The sequence below is a fragment of the Furipterus horrens genome, unplaced genomic scaffold, assembly GCF_987537825.1.
Source record: "Furipterus horrens unplaced genomic scaffold, mFurHor1.1.pri manual_scaffold_7, whole genome shotgun sequence".
Classification (NCBI taxonomy): domain Eukaryota; kingdom Metazoa; phylum Chordata; class Mammalia; order Chiroptera; family Furipteridae; genus Furipterus; species Furipterus horrens.
In genome coordinates this window covers 97,381,520-97,400,833 of record NW_028327177.1, presented here as the reverse complement: position 1 = coordinate 97,400,833, position 19,314 = coordinate 97,381,520, and the positions used below count along the sequence as shown (strand labels likewise).

Below are 19,314 nucleotides of genomic sequence, written 5' to 3'. Positions count from 1 at the left end.
TAAGGGATTGAGAACCTACTTGAAGAAATAATGACAGGAAACTTCCCTAATGTGGTGAAGGAAAAAGCCATATAAGCCCAGGAAGCTCAGAGAGTCCCAAAAAAGTTGGACATAAAGAGGCCTACACCAAGACATATCATAATTAAAATGACAAGGCTTAAAGACAAGGAGAGAATCCTAAAAGCCACAAGAGAAGACCTCCAAGAGAGCACCAATTAGACTGGCATCTGATTACTCAATAGAAACATTTCAGGCCAGAGTGGCATGAAATACTCAAGGTGATGACAAGCAACCAAGGCTACTTTACTCAGCAAGGATATAATTTAAAATCAAAGGAGAAATAAGGAGCTTCCCAGACAAAGAAAAGCTAAAGGAGTTTATTAACACCAAACCAGTACTACAACTAATGTTAAAGGGCTTGCCTTAAGAAGAAGAAGAAAAAGAGAAAGAAAAAAAAAGAGGAAAACAGTCAAACAATAAAATGGCACTACATACGTATCTGTCAATAATCACCTTAAATGTAAATGGATTAAATGCTCCAACCAAAAGATGTTGGATAGCTTAATGTTGAAGAAAACAAGACCCATATATACGCTGCCTCCAAGAGACCCATCTCAGATCTAAAGATACACACAGACTAAAAGTAAAAGGATGCAAAAAGATATTTCATACAAATGGAAAAGAAAAAAAAGCTGGGGTAGCAGTACTTATATCCAACAAAAAAGACCTTAAACCAAGGCTATAGTAAGAGACAAAGAAGAATATTACATAATGATAAAGGGAACAATCCAACAAGAGGAGAGATCAACAGAAAAACAGCCATAGTTACGGACTTTAAAACCCCAATAACTTCAATGGATAGACCTACAAAGCAGAAAATAAACAAGGAGACAGTGGCCTTAAATGACACATAGATCAAATGGATTTAATTGATATCTTCAGAATATTTCACCCCAAAGCAGCAGAATATACACACTTTTCAAGTGCACATGCAACATTTTCTAGGATAAACCATGTTAGGACACAAAACAAGTATCAATGAATTTAAGAAGATTGAAATCATATCAAACATCTTCTCTGACTATAATGCTATGAAACTAGAAATCAGTCACAAGAATAATACTGAAAAACACGCAAAGACATGGAATCTAAATAAATATTATTAAACAATGAGTGAATCAACAATGAGATCAAGGAAGAAATCAAAAGATACTTTGAAACAAATGAAAATGAGGACACAACAACCCAAAATCTGTGGGGCACCGAGAAAGCAATCCTAAGAGGGAAATTCATAGCATTATAGGCCTATCACACACACAAAAAACCCTCAGATAAACACAGTTAAAGGAACTTGAAGAAAGAACAACAAACAAAGCCCAGAGTGAGTAGAAGGAAGGAACTAATAAAGATCACAGCAGAAATAAATGAAATAAGAGTCTTAAAAAAATGATACAAATGATCAACGAATCCAAGAATGGTTCTTGAAAAATAAACAAAATTGATAAATCTTTAGCCAGACTAATCAAGAAAAAAAAGGACTGAAATAAATAAAATCAGAAATGAAAGAGGAGAAATAACAACTGACACCAAAGAAATACAAAAGATTGTAAGAAAATATTATGAACAGTTATATACCAATAAACTAGACTACCTGGATGAAATGGATAAATTCATAGAAACATACAATCTTCCAAAAATAAATCAGGAAGAATCAGAGAATCTGAATATACAGATATACCTAGTCAAATTGAAGCAGTAATAAAAGAAACTCTCAACAAACAAAGCCCTGGACCAGATGGCTTCACAGGTGAATTTTCCTAACGTTCCGAGAAGAACTAAGACCTCTCCTTCTCAAACTATTTCATAAAATTCAAGAGGAGGGAAAGCTCCTAAACTCATTTTATGAGGCCAGCATTATCCTAATTCTAAAACCAGATAAAGGCACTACAAAGAAATAAAAGTATAGACCAATATCCCTGATAGACATAGGTGCTAAAATACTCAATAAAATATTAGCAAATCGAATACAGCAATGCATCAAAAAGATAATACAACATGATCAAGTGGGATTTATTCTGGGAATGTGAAGTTGGTACAATATTCACAAATCAATAAATGTGATTCATCACATAAATAAAATGAAGGATAAAAACCACATGATCATATCAATAAATACAGAAAAAGCTTTGATAAAATCCAGCACCCATTTATGATAAAAAATCTCAGCAAAGTGGGAACAGAAGGAGCATACCTCAACATAATAAAGGCCATATATGATAAACCCACTGCCAGTGTAATACTCAATAGGCAAAATCTACAGGTGTTCCCCTTGAGATCAGGAACAAGACAGGGATGTCTGCTTTTACATCTCTTATTCAACATAGTACTGGAAGTCCTGGCCACAGCAATCTGACAACAAGAAGAAATAAAAGGCATTTACATTGGAAAGGAGGAAGTAAAACTGTCTTTATTTGTAGATGACATGATATTGTACATAGAGAACCCTGAAGATTCCACCAAGAAACTACTAGAACTGATAAATGAATTTATCAAAGAAGCTGGATACAAAATTAATATCCAGATATCAGGTGCATTTTTATATGCTAATAATGAACGAACAGAAAGGGAAATCACAAAAACAATCCCATTCACACTTGCTTAACAAAGAATAAAATACCTGGAAATAAACCTAACCAAGGATGTAAAAGACCCATACACAGAAAATTATAAGACAATGAAGAAAGAAATTGAAGAAGATACAAATAAGTGGAAGCACATATTGTGTTCATGGATAGGAAGAATTAATATCATTAAAATGTCCATACTAGCCAAAGCAAACCATAGAGCCAACATAATTCCTATCAAGATTCCAATGACATACTTTACAGAGCTACAATATTTCAAAAATTTATATGGAACCACAAAAGGTCCCACATAGCAATAGTGATCCTGAGAAAGAACAAAATTGGAGGAATCATGTTACCTAATATCAAACTATACTACAGGGTCATAGTAATCAAAACAGCCTGGTACTGGTATAAAAACAGACACATAGATCAATGGAACAGAACAGAGAGCCCAGAAATAAACCCACATCGCTATAGTCAATTAATATTTGACAGAAGAAGCAAGCACATACAATGGGCTAAAGATAGTCTACTCAATAAATGGTGTTGGGAAAATTGGACAGATACATGCAGAAAAGTGAAACTAGACCACCTTCTCACACCACACAAAAGAATAAATTCAAAATGGATCGAAGACTTAGATGTTAGACCTGAAACCACAAAAATCCTTGAAGAAAACATAGGCAGCAAAATCTCAGACATTGCTCATAGAAATTTTTTATCAGATATATCTCCCCAGGCAAGGGAACAAAAGAAAAGATAAACAAATGGGACTACATCAAACTAAAATGTTTTTGCATAGTAAAGAAAATCATCAACAAAATAAAAAGACAACCCACAGAATGGGAGAACATATTTGCTGATACATCTGATAAGGGGTTAGTATCCAAAATTTATAAAGTACTTACAAAACTCAACACCAAAAAAAAAAAAAAAATCCAATTAAAAAATAGGCAAAGGACTTGAATAGACACTTCTCCAAAGAGGACATACAGATGGCCCATAGACAAATGAAAAGATGCTCAATATCACTAATCATCAGAGAAATGCAAATTAAAATCACAATGAGATACCATCTCACACCAGTCAGAATGGCTATAATCAATAAATCAATAAACAACAAGTGCTGGCTAGGATGTGGAGAAATGGGAACCCTATTGCACTGTCGGTGGGAATGCAGACTGGTGCAGCCACTGTGGAAAGCAGTGTGGAGATACCTGAAAAAATTAAAAAGGGATCTGCCTTTTGACCCAGTGATCCCACTTCTGGAACTATATCCAAAGGAATTCCAAACACTAATTTGAAAGAATAGAAGCACTTCTGTGTTCATTGAAGCATTATTTACCATTGCCAAGATATGGAAGCCCAAGTGTCCATCAATAGATGAGAGGATTAAGCAGCTATGTGACATTTACACAGTGGGATTCTACTCAGCCATATAAAAGAATATTTTACCCTTTGTGACTGTATAGATGGACCTGGAGAACATTATGCTAAGTGAAATAAGCCTGTCAGAGAAAGACAAATACCATATGATTTCACTCATATGTGGAATCTAGTGAACAAACTGAATGAACAAGCAGAACAGAGACGGACTCATAGGTGGAGAGCAGGCTGACAGATAATGGTGGTGGGGAGGTCTTGGGGTAGAGGGATTGAGCAAAAAGGAAAAGAACTCATGGACATGGACAACAGTGTGGTGATTGCTGGGGGGGGGGGTATCAGGGGACTATATGGTAATGGAAAATAATACAGTAAAGATTAAATTTAAAAATAAGTGACACCAGAATGTCAACGTCTAGACAGGTAAGGAAGAAGAAGATTAAGTGAAATCCAAAGACCCATTTCCTTTGTAGTTAGGATCTTTTTTTTTTTTCAAGTGAGGACTAATGTTTAAGCTGTGATTATGGAATTTCTGGCATCAGTGAGCAGGGTGGATGTGTGTTGAATTTGATATTTCTGGTATTTTTGAAACTGTACATAGACTCCCATCAAGTTGTTGGCTGGTCATGTGGTATAATATCTCCCAGTCCTCAAAGATGTTATAAATTGTAAGATCCACAGTGTCAGTGCTCTGGGATTCTGTGAATGGCTCCACTTGCATTACTTTGTCAGGATTTTGTGAGAATCAAGGAGAGGACAGAAGAGAATAAGATATTGTGCTCCTCACATGATAAGTACTATTACAACACAAGGGCATTAACATTCCATACACTGTCAGAGTCTATTCAGAATTATAGCAGCTACAACCAGGAGAAATCTCATGAAAAGCAATTCATCTGTATAGAATATTCAGTATCTTCAAACTGCAGCATGTATTAGAAGCACTTGGAGGACTTGTTAATACAGCTTGTTGGGCTCTACCTGCAGAGTTTCAGATTCAGTAGGTCTGGGTGTGTCAGAGAATGAGCATCTCTACGTTCTCAGCTGATGATGCTGCTGTTGTGGGAAACCATGGGTCTGTGATTTATAATTTGTAAAGTGCTCTCCCATACCCATTTCCTTGATCCTCTTACATCTTGTGACCTCACAGAGTAGGCATATCACACAGATGAAGAAGCAAGCTCAGAAGGAGTGTGATTGCTGAAGCTGCCCAGCCAGCGAGGGACAGAGCCTGGAGTTTGAGCCTCTCCTGCTGCCTTTTCTAGTTCTAAAGTGACCTGATGCTGAGTTCTAGGATATTGGCTAAGTGTGGCTGAAACAAGAACCCCAATCTCCTGACTTTTTCTGTGAAACTCTTTTATTCCCTTTTTCTTCAGTAGTCTAGAGTGAGCTACAATGATTGGGGCATTTTGCAGATCAATGAAGAGTTATTTGGAGGAGGAAGTAAAGGGATTGGAGGAAAGAAACTTGTAAGAAGAAAGGTCTGTGGGTGATGGAAGGAACCCAGTTAGGCTGGAGCTGGGAAAGGAAGCCAAGAATAGGCCTGCTGGAGGGAAGGGAATGGGGAGCAGAAAGTAAAGAATCTCCTAAGATCTTTTATGCCACTTAAACATTTAGCCTCATGGGACAAGATGTTCTGTTAGCTCCTTGATTACTTTGCCACAGCATCAAAGGTCCAGTCTGCTTTTGATGTAGTATGTTTTGCATACTACATCCACCCTGGCATTCTGTTATTTACCATTAGAGTAGTGTTAGTCTTTGAAAAATTATAAAGCTCTTGATAGTTTCCCTTTCAGCCCCATGTGTTCCTTGTTTTTATCAAAATGGAACACTAACAAATATTTATTCAGTTTTATAGACATGTTGACAATAAAGACTACCATGTGTGTCTCCCTGCCATGGTGATTATTTTGCTCAATACATGATTGACTGAGATATCTTCAGTGTCTTATAAACACACATTAAAAATAGCAACCTAAAAAAAGATAAAACTGACAAATAGAAAGTACCATATTTTTGGATGCAGTACAGTGCCACCCTGGTTATTAGAACACGAAACAGATAATCTGTAGTTATTTAAGTTTGTATAATGAATTCTCCTTCAAATAAGTGTTTTTGGCTCCTACAATGTTCCTCTCATTTATAAAAGTTTCTCAAATTGGAACCTTTTAAAAGTTGCATTTTGTGTGTGTGTGTGTGTGTGTGTGTGTGTGTGTGTATTATGTTCTAATAACCTAGGATATATAAAGATCTGGCTAATTTATCTAAATTTCAAACCCATGATCCAATTCCAATTTTTAGCACCCATTTATCATTATAATCATGAAACTAAGAGAGGTTACTGCATTTTCATATCACATTTTTGTCAAACAGAAAGAAAATATTCCTAAATTGGTTAAGTACTCTCTACTTCCTTAACCAAAGGGAATTAAAGGGGTACAAAGCACTCAAGATTTGTGCTGCTTATTTCTAAGGGTTTATTACTAAAACTAATGAAATGCAGATTCTTAATATTTCTATTATTTCCCACTTAATGCTCCCCCAAAACACTGATTTAAGAATTGAAAAGACTTACGTCAGTAAACAGGTCTGTAAATATGGTAGGTGCCGCCATCTGTGAAATACCATTTAAACTGGAGCCATTTAAACTTCAATTTTTGTTTTGTGAATTGAACATTTAAACAATTGCTCTGGAGAAACAGAAAGGAAACTATAATGTTGGAACTATAAAATTTCTGACATTTATTGACTCTCTGGATCTCCCAAGCAACTTCCTATCCTTGTAAATTTGCTCCTGTGGTTGATCAGATGCAGACTTGTGTTCCTTTTTTGTTACAGTGTGTGAATACATCAGTTTTATTTCCAGGGGTTTGCTAATGCTTTTAACCTGGAGGTGGCTGTGCAGTAGTGTTGACTAAACCCAATGCTGGGGGTGCTGTGTGTATATGAGTGTGTGTCTACTTCTACATTTAGCATGTACCATGGAGCTGTACTTATGTGCATGTATAATATTTAAATACCTTCTTTATCATTATCTCTGTTCTTCTACTTTATCTGATTTGGGGGTTATCAGTATTGACTGTTGAATCTTAAATATTAAAGCATGTATTAGAAATTAAAATTTAAGCAAAATACAAAGCCTATTAAAAAAACTCAAATGTGTTCTGTTGCTTTGGGACTATACTGAATGACAGAATGCTGTTAATGAAAAGGAGAGCCACTACAGTGGATTGATCTTAATGGGGGCAGGGACTTATGTTCTCAAGTCTGGGCATAAAGGTACTAACTAAGATCAAGCAGAGGAAGGGTAGATTCCTGCCAGCTTATTTAAATGGTGTCTTCCCTCTCTCCCTCCCTCCCTCCTTCCTTCCCTTTCTCTCTCTGCAACTGTATATTTAAATCACATAAGTCATATGGTTCAACTTGATGTTATGTGTCAGAGGCTCTAGAACATTATTTTAATCTTTGCAATAAATCAATAAGATGGGTGATATTATCCTTGTTTTACCCCAAGAGAGTGAGTTTCCCAAAGTACATAACCAGTAGCTGACAAGACCTGGATTTGAGCCCAGTCTACCTGGCTTCAAAGTCTAGGCTCTCCAATACACCATCCCAGGATGTAAGAGCTCTTAGAGATCATGTTTTATAACCAACTCATATCACAGATGGAAAACTTAAGACTTGTTCCCTTCACTGCCTCCCTCAGTCAGCATGGAAAATGGGGTGTTGACTGTATGTACTGGACTCTGCCAGAATTTCCCAACTGGGGAAATGAGAGGATTTGCTGCATCAGAGTGTGATGTATAAGATTGAAGAATTGGGTTAAGGGGCATGGAAATGAACCAGTTAAAGGAGCTGGAATTATTTAATCTGATGTGAAATGTAACTCCTACTTTTAAGTGAATCGTTAGGTGATGGAGGATAAAGACCAGCTGGGGCTCTGCTTTTCATGTGGCCAAACAACAGAAATTTTGCTGGGTGGGGTATAAGTTAGAACCCAAGCTGTATCGACTCCGTCTTTCCCTTGGACCCTTCAGCTGCGAAGAGAGGGGGGGTCTGCTGCATGGGCAACAGCAGACCCTCCATATTACCCTGCCCAGGCTTTGTAGCTTCAGCGTCATCGCAAGATGTCGATTCAACACGGGAGGAGACAGATACCATGTCACTCCCGAGTCGGACTGCACAGCCATTCTCGGCGGTGCAGATAGACTCTTAAGAAGCTACACCATCGTCTCTCGAGACGGACGGTTGCCGACGACGACGACGAATGAAGAAGTGCTGATGTTGGCTGTGGGCTGGAGTAGGAGGTGGCTAATTAGCACCACAGGATAGGTGACCCCACTAGGCTAGGAGCTGTATGTATTCAGCAGGTCTTTCTGCTTTCTTTGCCCAAGCTTAGAATGGCATTTCCCCTCTCAATCACTATGGTTAAGAAGTAGTATCTTCTTAATTGACCCAACAAAATATCCTACACCTACAAATCTTTCCACCCTCTGATCCATCCTGTCCACTGGGGTTAGGGCTATTTTTATAAAGAACATCTCTCATAGCACTTCTCTGCTTAAAAATGGCCCCAGAAGAGCTGTTTTTCAAGTGTGGTCAATGGGGCCCCAGAGGTAAGGTTTACAGTTATAACAAATGAAAATACAGAATGCCCAATTATATTTGCATTTCAAAGAAGCAACAAATAAATGTCCCATTCAACATTTGAGTATCCTGTATTTTATCTAGTAATCCCACCTGGGGGACCGTAAGACCCTTTCAAGGGGTCTTTGAGGTCAAAACTATTTTCATAACATTAAGACTTGTTTGCCTTTCTCACTGTGTTGACATTTGCACTGATGGTGCAAAATCAATAATAGAATCACTAGTGCCATTTTAGCATGAATCAAGGCAGTGACACCAAAATATACCTGTTACCATTGTGTTATGTACAGTCTCTGTCATGTACTCACAGTGAAAAGAAAAGCCATTTTACTTAAAAATCTCTTTGATGAAACAGTAAAAATTATTATTATTATTAAAGTGCAACCCTTGCATAGATGTATTCTTAATATACTAGGTGATAATGTGGGACATATGCATAAAACATTTTGCTGCAGACAGTGGTGGTTTCACTTGGGTGATGGTTTGAGGTGAGAAGCTGAATGGATTGCTTTTTCATGGGACACCATTCTTACTGACAAACTTTGGTATTCAGACCAAAGTATTTGGCAGATATTTTTCTGAAAATGTATGAAGTGAGCCAGTCACCTCAAAGAAAAAGCTTGACAGTATTTGTGCCAATTATAAAATTTGAGCTTTCAAGTTAAAATTAGAATTTTGAAAAACTTCTACCTGCCACTGAGAGCTTGACAACTTCCCAATACTCACAGACTTTCTGATGAGATTGGTGCTGATAACAGTGTATGTTTTTGTTTTTTTTGTTTTTTTTAATAATGTAATGCAATGTTTCAACTTTTGGAAAGTCTGTGTAAGTCAGTGAACCAATGTTTTACAAATGACCAATGCATGGATGTTACCAAATTATACATGGTTAAAAAGATCTATTCAAAATGCAATATAAGCTGTTAGATTTTAATGTAACAGAATATGAAAAATTTCACTGATATGGTTTCAAATTCTAGACTTCAACTAACCTTTAAAAATTAATTTTCATGTCATAGCAAAGAAGAATAACTACAATTATCTGAAAAGGCTATGAAAACAGTCCTCCCTTTTCCAAATTTGTGAGGCCGGATATTTTTCATATATTTCAACCCATACATTCTATCACTACAGATTGTATATTGAAGAAGATATGAGAATCTAACTGCCTTCCTTTCAGCCAGACAATAAAGAGATTTGCAGAAATGTAGAAGAATGCCATTCTTCTCACTATTTAGTTTTGGAAAATTCAGTTATTTAAAAAAATTATGTTAACATGTAATGGGCTTATTACTATTTTAAGGTGAATTATAGATGATTTTTCAAATGTTCCCAGTTTGAACTTTGAATATGGTAAATATCAGTTGATAAAACTTACACAACCAAAGCATTTTGGGGCCTACATATTTTTTTAAAGAGTGTAAAGGGGTCCTGAGATAAAAAAGCTTGAGAACTGCAGCCCTATAGAGCAACATCCAGAATGGTGAGGCAGATATTAGGGACCTTCCACCATCCCACTCCATCCTGCCTTTGCAATTTCACTTATTGCCACTGTCTCTGAAGTATGCCCAAGTATCAGCCCAACCACCTAGTTGTTGATTTCTGCACGTTCTGTATTTTTGTGCCTGACTTGGTGCAGGTCATTCCTCTACTTGGAGCACATGTTCCCCACTGGGTCAGTGCTATCCTCTGAGCACAGGACCTGAGGGTGGAGAGGCTCATTCAGACCAAACCTCGCAGTTTGTTTGTGGGGATTTTCTGCATAGCGTTCAGGATCTGTTTATTTGTTTTAACTACGATTCCTGGAGTGTAAAAGACCCAATTTTCCCTGTTTATATTTTTAATCATCAAAGGGCCAGGTGTCCTGCTATAAACTTTATGGGATTTTTGTAAATATTAACTAACGATTTCTAGTGATATCTGTGGGCTTTTATGATCCTGTGCAGACTAATCAGTCTTTAGCACCTACTGCAAGCAGAACACTTGGCAGTGGAGAGAGGGGGCTAAGGAGGTGATCTTTGCTTAAGAGTCTGCACTATGGTTGGAGAGACAGGTTTTATAGTCAAGAAGCAATCAGACAAGACATAAGAAGGTAAATAATCCAAGGAATAACCAGGTGCTATAGGCCTTTGAGGAAGGAGAGGTGGGGTGGGGGTGAGGGTGTGTGTTTTGTTTGCAGTGGCTAGAAAAATCAGAGATGGCTTCTGGGAGGAGGCAAGGACTTGTCAGGGACTTGTTCAATAGGGGAGGTTTAGTCAGAGGTCAGCAAGGCAGGATTTCAGGTCAGCGAACAAACATGAGCCAGGGCAGAGAGTCAGAAATGAGCACAGTATGTTCACAGCCTAATGAGGAGACTGCTGACCACGGTGAAGGTGAATGGTGTGAAATGATAGGGTTGAAAGCTAGTTAGAAGGTTTTGGATTAGACATGGAAGGAAGAAGGAACAAGCCTCCCCTTAGTTCCCCCACCCCCCTTTTTATTTGGTTAGGGAAGTGATATGGTGTTTTTGCGCATAAGCTGGGTAATTTGTGGGAGGGGGAATGAAGATGGTGCACCTAGCTAATGATCCAGCGGTGTGAGGTGTTGAGGCTCTGAACTAGGGTATCAGCAAGGTTTTTTAAAAATGAAATACAGGTAACCATGTCTAGAATGCCAGCTTGGTGCCTTTAAATAGGCGTGTTTTATATATCAAGGCATGGGGATTAAAACTCCACAATAATGTGTTAGTGACATAATTGGGCCTTATCATATGTAGCTGATTTGGGGCTGAAATCTTTTTTCCTAGCCTTTCCTCATGTCTTATTGTATCAGCCACTAAATAATTGTGTGTGGTTTGGGGTAAGTTACTTAACTTCTTATTTTCTTGGTTTTGTTATCTGTAAAATGAGGGTATTAATATTACTTGTCCCACAGCCTTGTAATGAGAATTATGAATTAACACAAATAAAGTATAGTACCTATACTAGTGCCTGGCACATAGGAAGGCTTTAAAAATATTAGCTATTACTTATTTACTCAGTAATTCACATTATTATCCAAGTATAACTATTTAAATTACCTAATGGGCCAAAGCATTCAGAGCTGTGCTGAGTGAAGGCCCTAAGAAAAAGCTTACTGGAGACATTGCAAAGATGAGACCCAGAAGACGGGATAGAAAAATGTTAAATATTCTAATTCCATAAACTTATTAAGATCTAAAGTGTAAAGTCTGGAGACCCAAATCACAATTTAACCATGTCACATCTCAGCTTAAACACAGCTCCTGGTCCTGAGGGGTGTGGTTCAATTGGTTGGGTTTTGTTTAGCAAAGTGAAAGGTCACCCCTGGTTGATTCCTGGTCAGGGCATACGCCTGGGTTGTGGGTTTGGTCCCAGTCCTGGTCTGGTTGGGGTGCATAAGAAGGGCAATCAATTTATGTTTCTCTCTTACATTATTGATGTTTCTCACCCTTTCTTTATCCCTCCCTTCCCTTCTCTCTAAAAACAAACAAATAAATAAAATCTTAAAAAACAAAAATATGGGCTCCCACTACAGAGAAGATAAATCTGGTCTTAGCAAGCCAGCAAAGCTTCTCCCACTGGCTTTTGGTGGCTTACCCCACTGCCCAGGTGGTCTGCGCCTCATACCCCATTCATGCCCTATAAAATCAGTCACTTTATTTTATTTTATTTTATTTTATTTTTTTTTCAGATTTAATGTGTTTTATTGATTAAAATATTACATTTGTGCCAATTTCCCTTCCCTCTGCTCCCCTCCACCCGGTGGCCCCCCTCCCTCCAGTTGTCCCCCCCTTTTAGATTATGTCCATTAGTTGTGCATACAGTTCCTCCCAACCTCTCTCCGTCTATTCCATTCCCTCCTACCTTGATTCCCAATTCCTATATCATCTCCCTCCCTTTCCCCATTCCCCCTCCCTGTTGACCTCCCCCCAATATGCTTCCCGTACCCACAGTTCCTTTTCCACTCTCGTTGCCTATTTAGTTTGCCTTTGTTTCATCTCCCTAGCTTCTGTTTTTTTAAACCAGTCCCTTTAACATCTCATATAACAGTGGTTTGGATCTAATGAACTCTTTCAGTTTTATTTTGTCCTGGAAACACTTTCTCTGTCCTTCTATTCTGAATGACAATTTCGCTGGATAGAGTATTCGTGGTTGTAGGTTTTGGATTTTCATTACTTTGAATATTTCTTGCCAGTCCCTTCTTGCCTGTAGGGTCTCCCTTGAGAAGTCAGCTGATAGTCTAATTGGGACCCCTTTGTACATAATTCTTTTCTTCTCTCTTGCTGCTTTTAAGATTCTCTCTTTATCTTTAATTTTTGACATTTTGATTATAATGTGTCTTGGAGTGGTTCTCCCTGGGTCCAGTCTCTTGGGAACTCTCCTTGCTTCCTGGACCTGCAGGTCTATTCCCTTTCCCAAGTCTGGGAAGTTCTCCTTTATTATATTTTCACTCAATTTTTCAAGTTCTAGTTCATCTTCCTCATTCTCTGGCAAACCAATGATTCTTATGTTGGGCCTTTTATAGCTGTCCCAGAGGTTTCTGATCCTCTCATTGTTGCTTCCCATTTCCTCTCGCTGCATTGGTTGACTGCTTGTTCCTTCTCCATATTCCAGTTTGTTGAAATGAACTCTGGATTTTTTCTCACCTTCTATCTCGTATGCGGTTTTGTTCCTTTCGTTATGAAATTTTTTCGCTTCTTTCTTATCTTTTTCCTGCTCTTTTGTGAATTCTGTAAGCCACCTGATAACAATGGCCCAGAACTGAGCCTCTGACAGGTTTCTTATCTGTTCATCTGTCAGGTTCTCTATCTGCTGTCTGGTGAGTTGTGTCACCGGGATTTCTATAGTTGTCTGCCTCATTTTGACAGATGCGTTTTGTTTTCTTGGGCCGGCTGTCGGGGGCAGTGCCTGTGTACTCGTAATGACCCAGCGACCGGCGGGCGCCGTTTGGCGTCACAAATCAGCGACCGGCGCCTGCCTGTCCGCGACCTATTTCGCAGCCCTGTGGTGCTTTCTTTGGGGGCGGGGATCCAAGATGGATTCACACAGTTATTCAGCTAGGAGACCGGGATCCGTCCTCCCGTCCCCCTGGGCCTCACTGTTCAAGGCGATGCAGCGGCCGCTCTCCCCAGCGCCGGAGTCGCGCACCACCAGGGGCTTGCGTAGCCGGGACTCCTCGCCGGGGTCGCGCACTGCCAGGGGCTTGCGCAGCCGGGATTCCTCGCCGCCCGCCTCTCCGGGTGCGACTGCAAACAGCACTGCCCTCTTTAACTCTTACCTGCCCAAATGGCACCGCTGGTTTATAACTTCATATGTTGGACTTCCGTGTAGTTTTATTTTCTGGAATTTCTAGTTATCCTCTGTTTTGAAGTAGTTGTATTCCTCTCTAGTTGTAGAGGGAGACCTAGCGTGTCCGTCTAAGCCTCCATCTTGGCCGGAAGTAAGGTCGGTATCTATTTTATTTTTTATAGCAGTTTTAGGTTTATAGAAAAATTGTATAGAAAGCACAAATTTCTCATTTACTCTCTCCCACAACAGTTTCTCTTATTTTTAACACCTTGCATTAGTGTGGTATGTGTTACAATTGATGAACCAATATTGATGCATTATTATTGACTTATGTCCATAGTTTACATGAGGGTTCACTCTTTGTGCTTTTGACAAATGTATAATGTCCTACATCCACCATTACAGTATCATACAGAATAGCTTCACTGCCCTAAAACTGCCCTGTCCTCCATCTATTCATCTCTCCCTTTTCCTGTCCCCATCAGTTTTTTAAGAATCAGTAAAAATGTCATCTCTTCTGTGAAATGTCTCAGATTCCCCCAATTATAATGAGTCTTTTTGATGCTTGCATAGCATTCTTCATACCTGTTACACACTCAATGTTCTGCATACTATTAGAGGCATACACACAGTTTTCTTCCTTTACTAAGTTGTATGTCCTTGCAGGAGTGGCCATGCCATAGATTTGTCCTGACAACACCTAGCCTAGACTCTGTTCTTAATAGGTCTAGAATGCTGGCTGAACTGAATGGAACTGTGGGCAAATATTAGAGTGGCATTTTGCAGACTAGATCTCAAGAAGCAAAGCTTTAGACCTAGAGTTCTGAAAGTGACAGGTGTACTTGTGAATTCTATACATGCTTCGGGACTCAGGGGTTGGTGGATGGGAAGTCCTTTCAAAGGAGAGGGGCTCAGAAGCAGCCTTGAGTAAGGTGGCCCACGTCAGCTTTATGTTATTACTATTAGGCCACAAGGCTCTTCCCCACCTTTCCTTCTCATCAAAACAAAGGTGAGGGAAAAAAAAAAAAAAAAAAAAAGGACAAGAAGCCTGGTTGTTTCCATTCTTCCAGATACCTCTTTCAAGAAGGCCCCTGGAGGGTCTTTTGTTTGGTCCCCCCTCTCTCTCCCCAGGTTGCTCCCAACAATTGAGGATCCCTAGTGTGCCTTCTTTGGTCAGGCAGCACCCTCCCTTAATTTCTCATTTCACACTGAGTCTTTTGCTTTAAAGACACTGTTCTCAAACGTTCTAAAAAGCAGCAGGAACGTGCAGATCTGAATAAAAGCAAATAAATAGAATCTTGTGAAGTAACAAATCAGACGCCCTTCTTCAACAACAAGCCCTACACTAAATAAGAAATATCAGTCATCCACTAGATACGGTATTTCCCTTCTAGACAGGAGCGGCTGCTTGCACCCCCCCCCCCCTCAATGAGACAGTGAAGGTAGCACAAAATAAACTACTCCCCTCAGCTCCGGTACCGGAGTCAGCAGTTTTAGCACCACCACCTATTCCTTTAAGCAACACAAGCTTTTACTTCACTGTACCTGCCTCCAAACGCATATGGGGAGGTGGGGGATGTAGAGAAAGGGAGATATAAGAAGGAGGGGGAAAGAAATATGCTTCCTGCTCTAAAGCGTCTAGAGCCCACAACGGTGCCAGACCCAGCGCAGGGCGGGGTGGGAGGGGGGTACGTTCTGGAAACCCGGTTACATCTAAAGGTGCTGTTACCTGGGGCAGTGAGTGCTTTCCAGAGAGCCCGGCTCCTCCACCCCCCTCTTCGCAACCAGAAAGAGCCCGAGGAAAGTGGGGTGCCAGCCCGGCTCAGGAGCCCTAAGGGAGCTAGAGAGCCCCTCCACACCCCAGCGTCGACTGCCTGCTGGCACCTGTGTTACCAGGAGGCGGGGCCTCCTCCAGGTGTGCAAAGGGGAGGGAGGTCGCCCTCGGAGAGCGGGGGGCCGGCCTTGGAAGCCAAGGCGATCCATCCCCGACTCGAAGAAATGCAGGGAGCGGAGCGGTTAATCCGCATAACGCATCCTCGAGATCCTCAGGTCCCGCTCGCATCGCTAGGGGTGAGGGGCGGAAAGGGGCAAACACACTGCAGCGCGGAGCGGGTTAAGCAGGCAGCCCGTTGGTGGAGCGCGCTTAACCCTTAGGCGCCCGTCGGTCAGCCTAGCCAGGCCGGAGCGGCAGCACCCTGAGTCCCAGGCAGCGGCCACCCCGCGCTAGCAGTGCGGGAAGAGCCCTGCGCGGGGCAGCCGACCACTGGAGCTTGGCGGGGCCCGTAGGAGGCTTGGGGTGGGCGGGGGGAGGGAGGGGGACGGCCGCGGCGGGCGCGCAGCGTCGCCAGGGCGAACCGGCGTGCGGCGCGGCGCAGCGCGGCAGGAGCGGAGCGAGCGACCAAGCGCCTCCGTCCCCGGATGTGAGCTCCGGCTGCCCGCGGTCCCGAGCCAGCGGCGGCGCGGTCGGCGGCGGCGGGCACCGCGGCGGGCATGCGGGGCGCTCGGAGCGGCCCCGGGGGCCGGGCCAGCATCGCCGCGGCGTCCCTCCGCTAGAGGAGGGACCAAGCCAATTCTCCTTTGCAGCAAAAAAAATTACATGTATATATTATTAAGATAATATATACATCTGATCTTATTTTTTAAAAAAAGTTTATTTTGCTCCATTTTTGAGAAAGGGGGAGCGTGGGTGGCGAGCGGTTTTTATACATTATTTTTATTTTCTGTTATCAGTCCCCGTTCTTTCCCACCCTCTGCCGAAGCGAGAATAAGGGCAGGGACCGCAGCTCCTATCTATGGTAACCCCCTTACCCGCTCCTCCCCCGCCCCTACTCCCAGCACAGTGCCCTGCACACAGTAGGCGCTCAATAAATGTTCGTGGATGATGATGATGATGATGATGAAAAAAATGCAGCATCAACGGCAGCAGCAAGCGGACCACACGAACGGTGAGCAGCCAGAGCCTGGGCACCAGCTGCCAAATCTAATCCTTTTCATGGTCCTCCTCTTCCCACACTGCTTCGTTCTCACCCCTCCCGTCTCTGATGCTTTGGGTGGGTTGAGGGGGTTGGAGAGGATGTTTCTAGCTCGGTGTCATCTACAGAAAGGGGATATGCGTGACCGCCACTCCGTTCTCTCCTTCAGGCCTTGAATGTCAGAGTTAATTCTGCATTTGTGGGGTGGGGGCGGCCGCGGAGTCGCGGGAGTCCTGTGCAGCCGGAGGGGCTTCGAGCCAAGGTGATTCGGGTTCAGTGTCCTCGGGCTCAACTTTGCTCCGACTCTCCCGAGCGAGAGCAGTGGAAGGGGGTGGCTGTTAGTCTTCAGCCGGATCCCCCTTTCCAGCCTCTTCTCGCCCTCCCCTGCTTACCCGCCCCTGGTTGACCAGGAAAAAGGTTTCTGGTGGCATTCTGAAAATTCTAGGATTGCTGGGTTTCACCCTTCCCATTGGTGGGTGAAGCACACCTCTGCCCTGGAGAGGGAAGCCAGGTCTTTGAATCCTGGGACAGGGGTCGGGTGGAGCTCGTATTCCCACTCCCAGCGCCGCTGTGCACCGGTTGGTAACCTAGCAATGCCTGGGGAGTCGCTGCCGCTGTGGATCTCCCCTCCCCAGCCACTGTCCAGGGACCACGTGCAGCTACCACGCTGCGGGCCAGGCTGGGGCTGGGGAGGCTGGGCCAGCTGCTGGCCGGACCTCCTTTCTCCTCCTTAGAGGTCACAGGCGACCCCCCAAAACTCTCCGGAGCTCGCAACCTTCCTAGGTGAGCACTCCCTAAGGGAAGGCTTGGCAGGACTCCTTTCAGGGCCCATGCTGTCTGCTGCCCACCCCCGTGGTCTCCTTCCCAGGCTGCTGGGCAGGCAGACCTATGCTTGCTTTGACTTTCCGTTGTTCTTTACTTAGTAAGAATTGGTTTTGCAGACACCCACCCCTCTACATCTGCCACCACTCTCACTTTGACTTCTGTCTCAGTAAGAAGGTTATGACCCAAGGCAGGCAGGTACCAGGGAGACTAGCTTAGGTGGTGGCTTGACCCAAAGCCAGAGGGGGCTTTGCACATCTTCCTGAGGTTCTGCCCTTGTGCACTGGGATGCCAGCCTACAGTGAGATGATTCCTGTTTAGGCCTTCAGGCCCCCTGGCATAATCCAGCCTGTCTATCCTAGGTGCAGGGGTGCAGGCTGCCTGCCTTGTCTGGATGCTGGCTTGGCTGCAGTGGCTGCAATTTAAAATGCAAAAAAGCCTTAAAGATGTTTTCTGTTTTCAGAAGCCTGTGGAGGAAATGAGTCCCAACCATCATGAATTTTCATTTGCAGGAAGTGTCAGTGCATAATCTAGATATTTGTTATGGGGCTTTGGTATTGCCCTGGTGCCAGTGAAAGATTTTTTTTCCATGCTGAAAAATGCATTTGTGGCTGTGGAAAGATGTTGGAGTAACACTCTGAAAATGAGTAATACGATTGAATTATTGGTACTGTCTTTTTGTGTGTGTGTGTGTGTGTGTGATGGTGGTAATTATTTTGGAGAAAAGCTGTTGTACAGTGTATCTATTAACTCATTAGAGATACATGGGTTTTAAAAAAGAACAGGTGTGAAATACATGTGGGAATGACCTTAGTTTGTCTGCAGAAATGCACTAAAAGATTCCTTGTGAATTCATGGATATAGAGAGGTACTACCCCATTGGGCATCATGCAGCGAGGTCCTGTATGACTGACACTTAGGGCAGAGTGCAGGGACTTTTTGCTGCTCTGACTGACCAAACCCCTGCTTCTGAAAAACAGGATATGAGGTTCAAAATGGAATCATGGAATTGATTCCCCTTCATTATTGATGGGAGACAATCTTTGCTGTTTTCTGATACTAACTTCTTTCTTTTCCTTTCTTTCTCCCCAGAGGCAAACTATGCAAGAGGCACCAGGCTTTCTCTTTCTGGTGAAGGACCAACTTCTCAGCCGAATAGCTCCAAGCAAACGGTCCTGTCTTGGCAAGCTGCAATCGATGCTGCTAGACAGGCCAAGGCTGCCCAAACTATGAGCACCTCCGCACCCCCACCTGTAGGATCTCTCTCCCAAAGAAAACGTCAGCAATATTCCAAGAGCAAAAAACAGGGTAATTCGTCCAACAGCCGACCTGCCCGCGCCCTTTTCTGTTTATCGCTCAATAACCCCATCAGAAGAGCCTGCATTAGTATAGTGGAATGGAAGTATCCTTTTTTTTGGGGGGGGGAAGTCTTTTGCATTTTCTTTTGCCATCTGTTCTTTAAAAGGATTTGTGTTCTGAAATGGCACTTACAAAGCGGTAGCAGTCTCTGAAATGTGAGCAACAGAAGCTGTGTGCAAAGGGTTTCATTGTACCTTCCTGTCTCCTCAGGGGGCA

The 19,314-nt window shown here is 42.3% G+C and overlaps 1 protein-coding gene across 6 annotated transcripts in view; it reads left to right on the top strand.

The window, feature by feature from the left end:
* Window positions 1-16,690: 16,690 nt before the first annotated feature.
* Window positions 16,691-19,314, top strand: part of CACNA1D (calcium voltage-gated channel subunit alpha1 D) — a 334,585-nt gene continuing 331,961 nt past the window's right edge. For all 6 annotated transcript variants that reach the window (XM_090284014.1, XM_090284017.1, XM_090284013.1 and 3 more), the window contains exons 1-2: window positions 16,691-16,890; window positions 18,832-19,141. In XM_090284014.1, coding sequence (XP_090140140.1) covers window positions 16,824-16,890; window positions 18,832-19,141 — 377 coding nt within the window. In that variant the 5' untranslated portion in view covers window positions 16,691-16,823. The remainder of the gene's footprint in view (window positions 16,891-18,831; window positions 19,142-19,314) is intronic.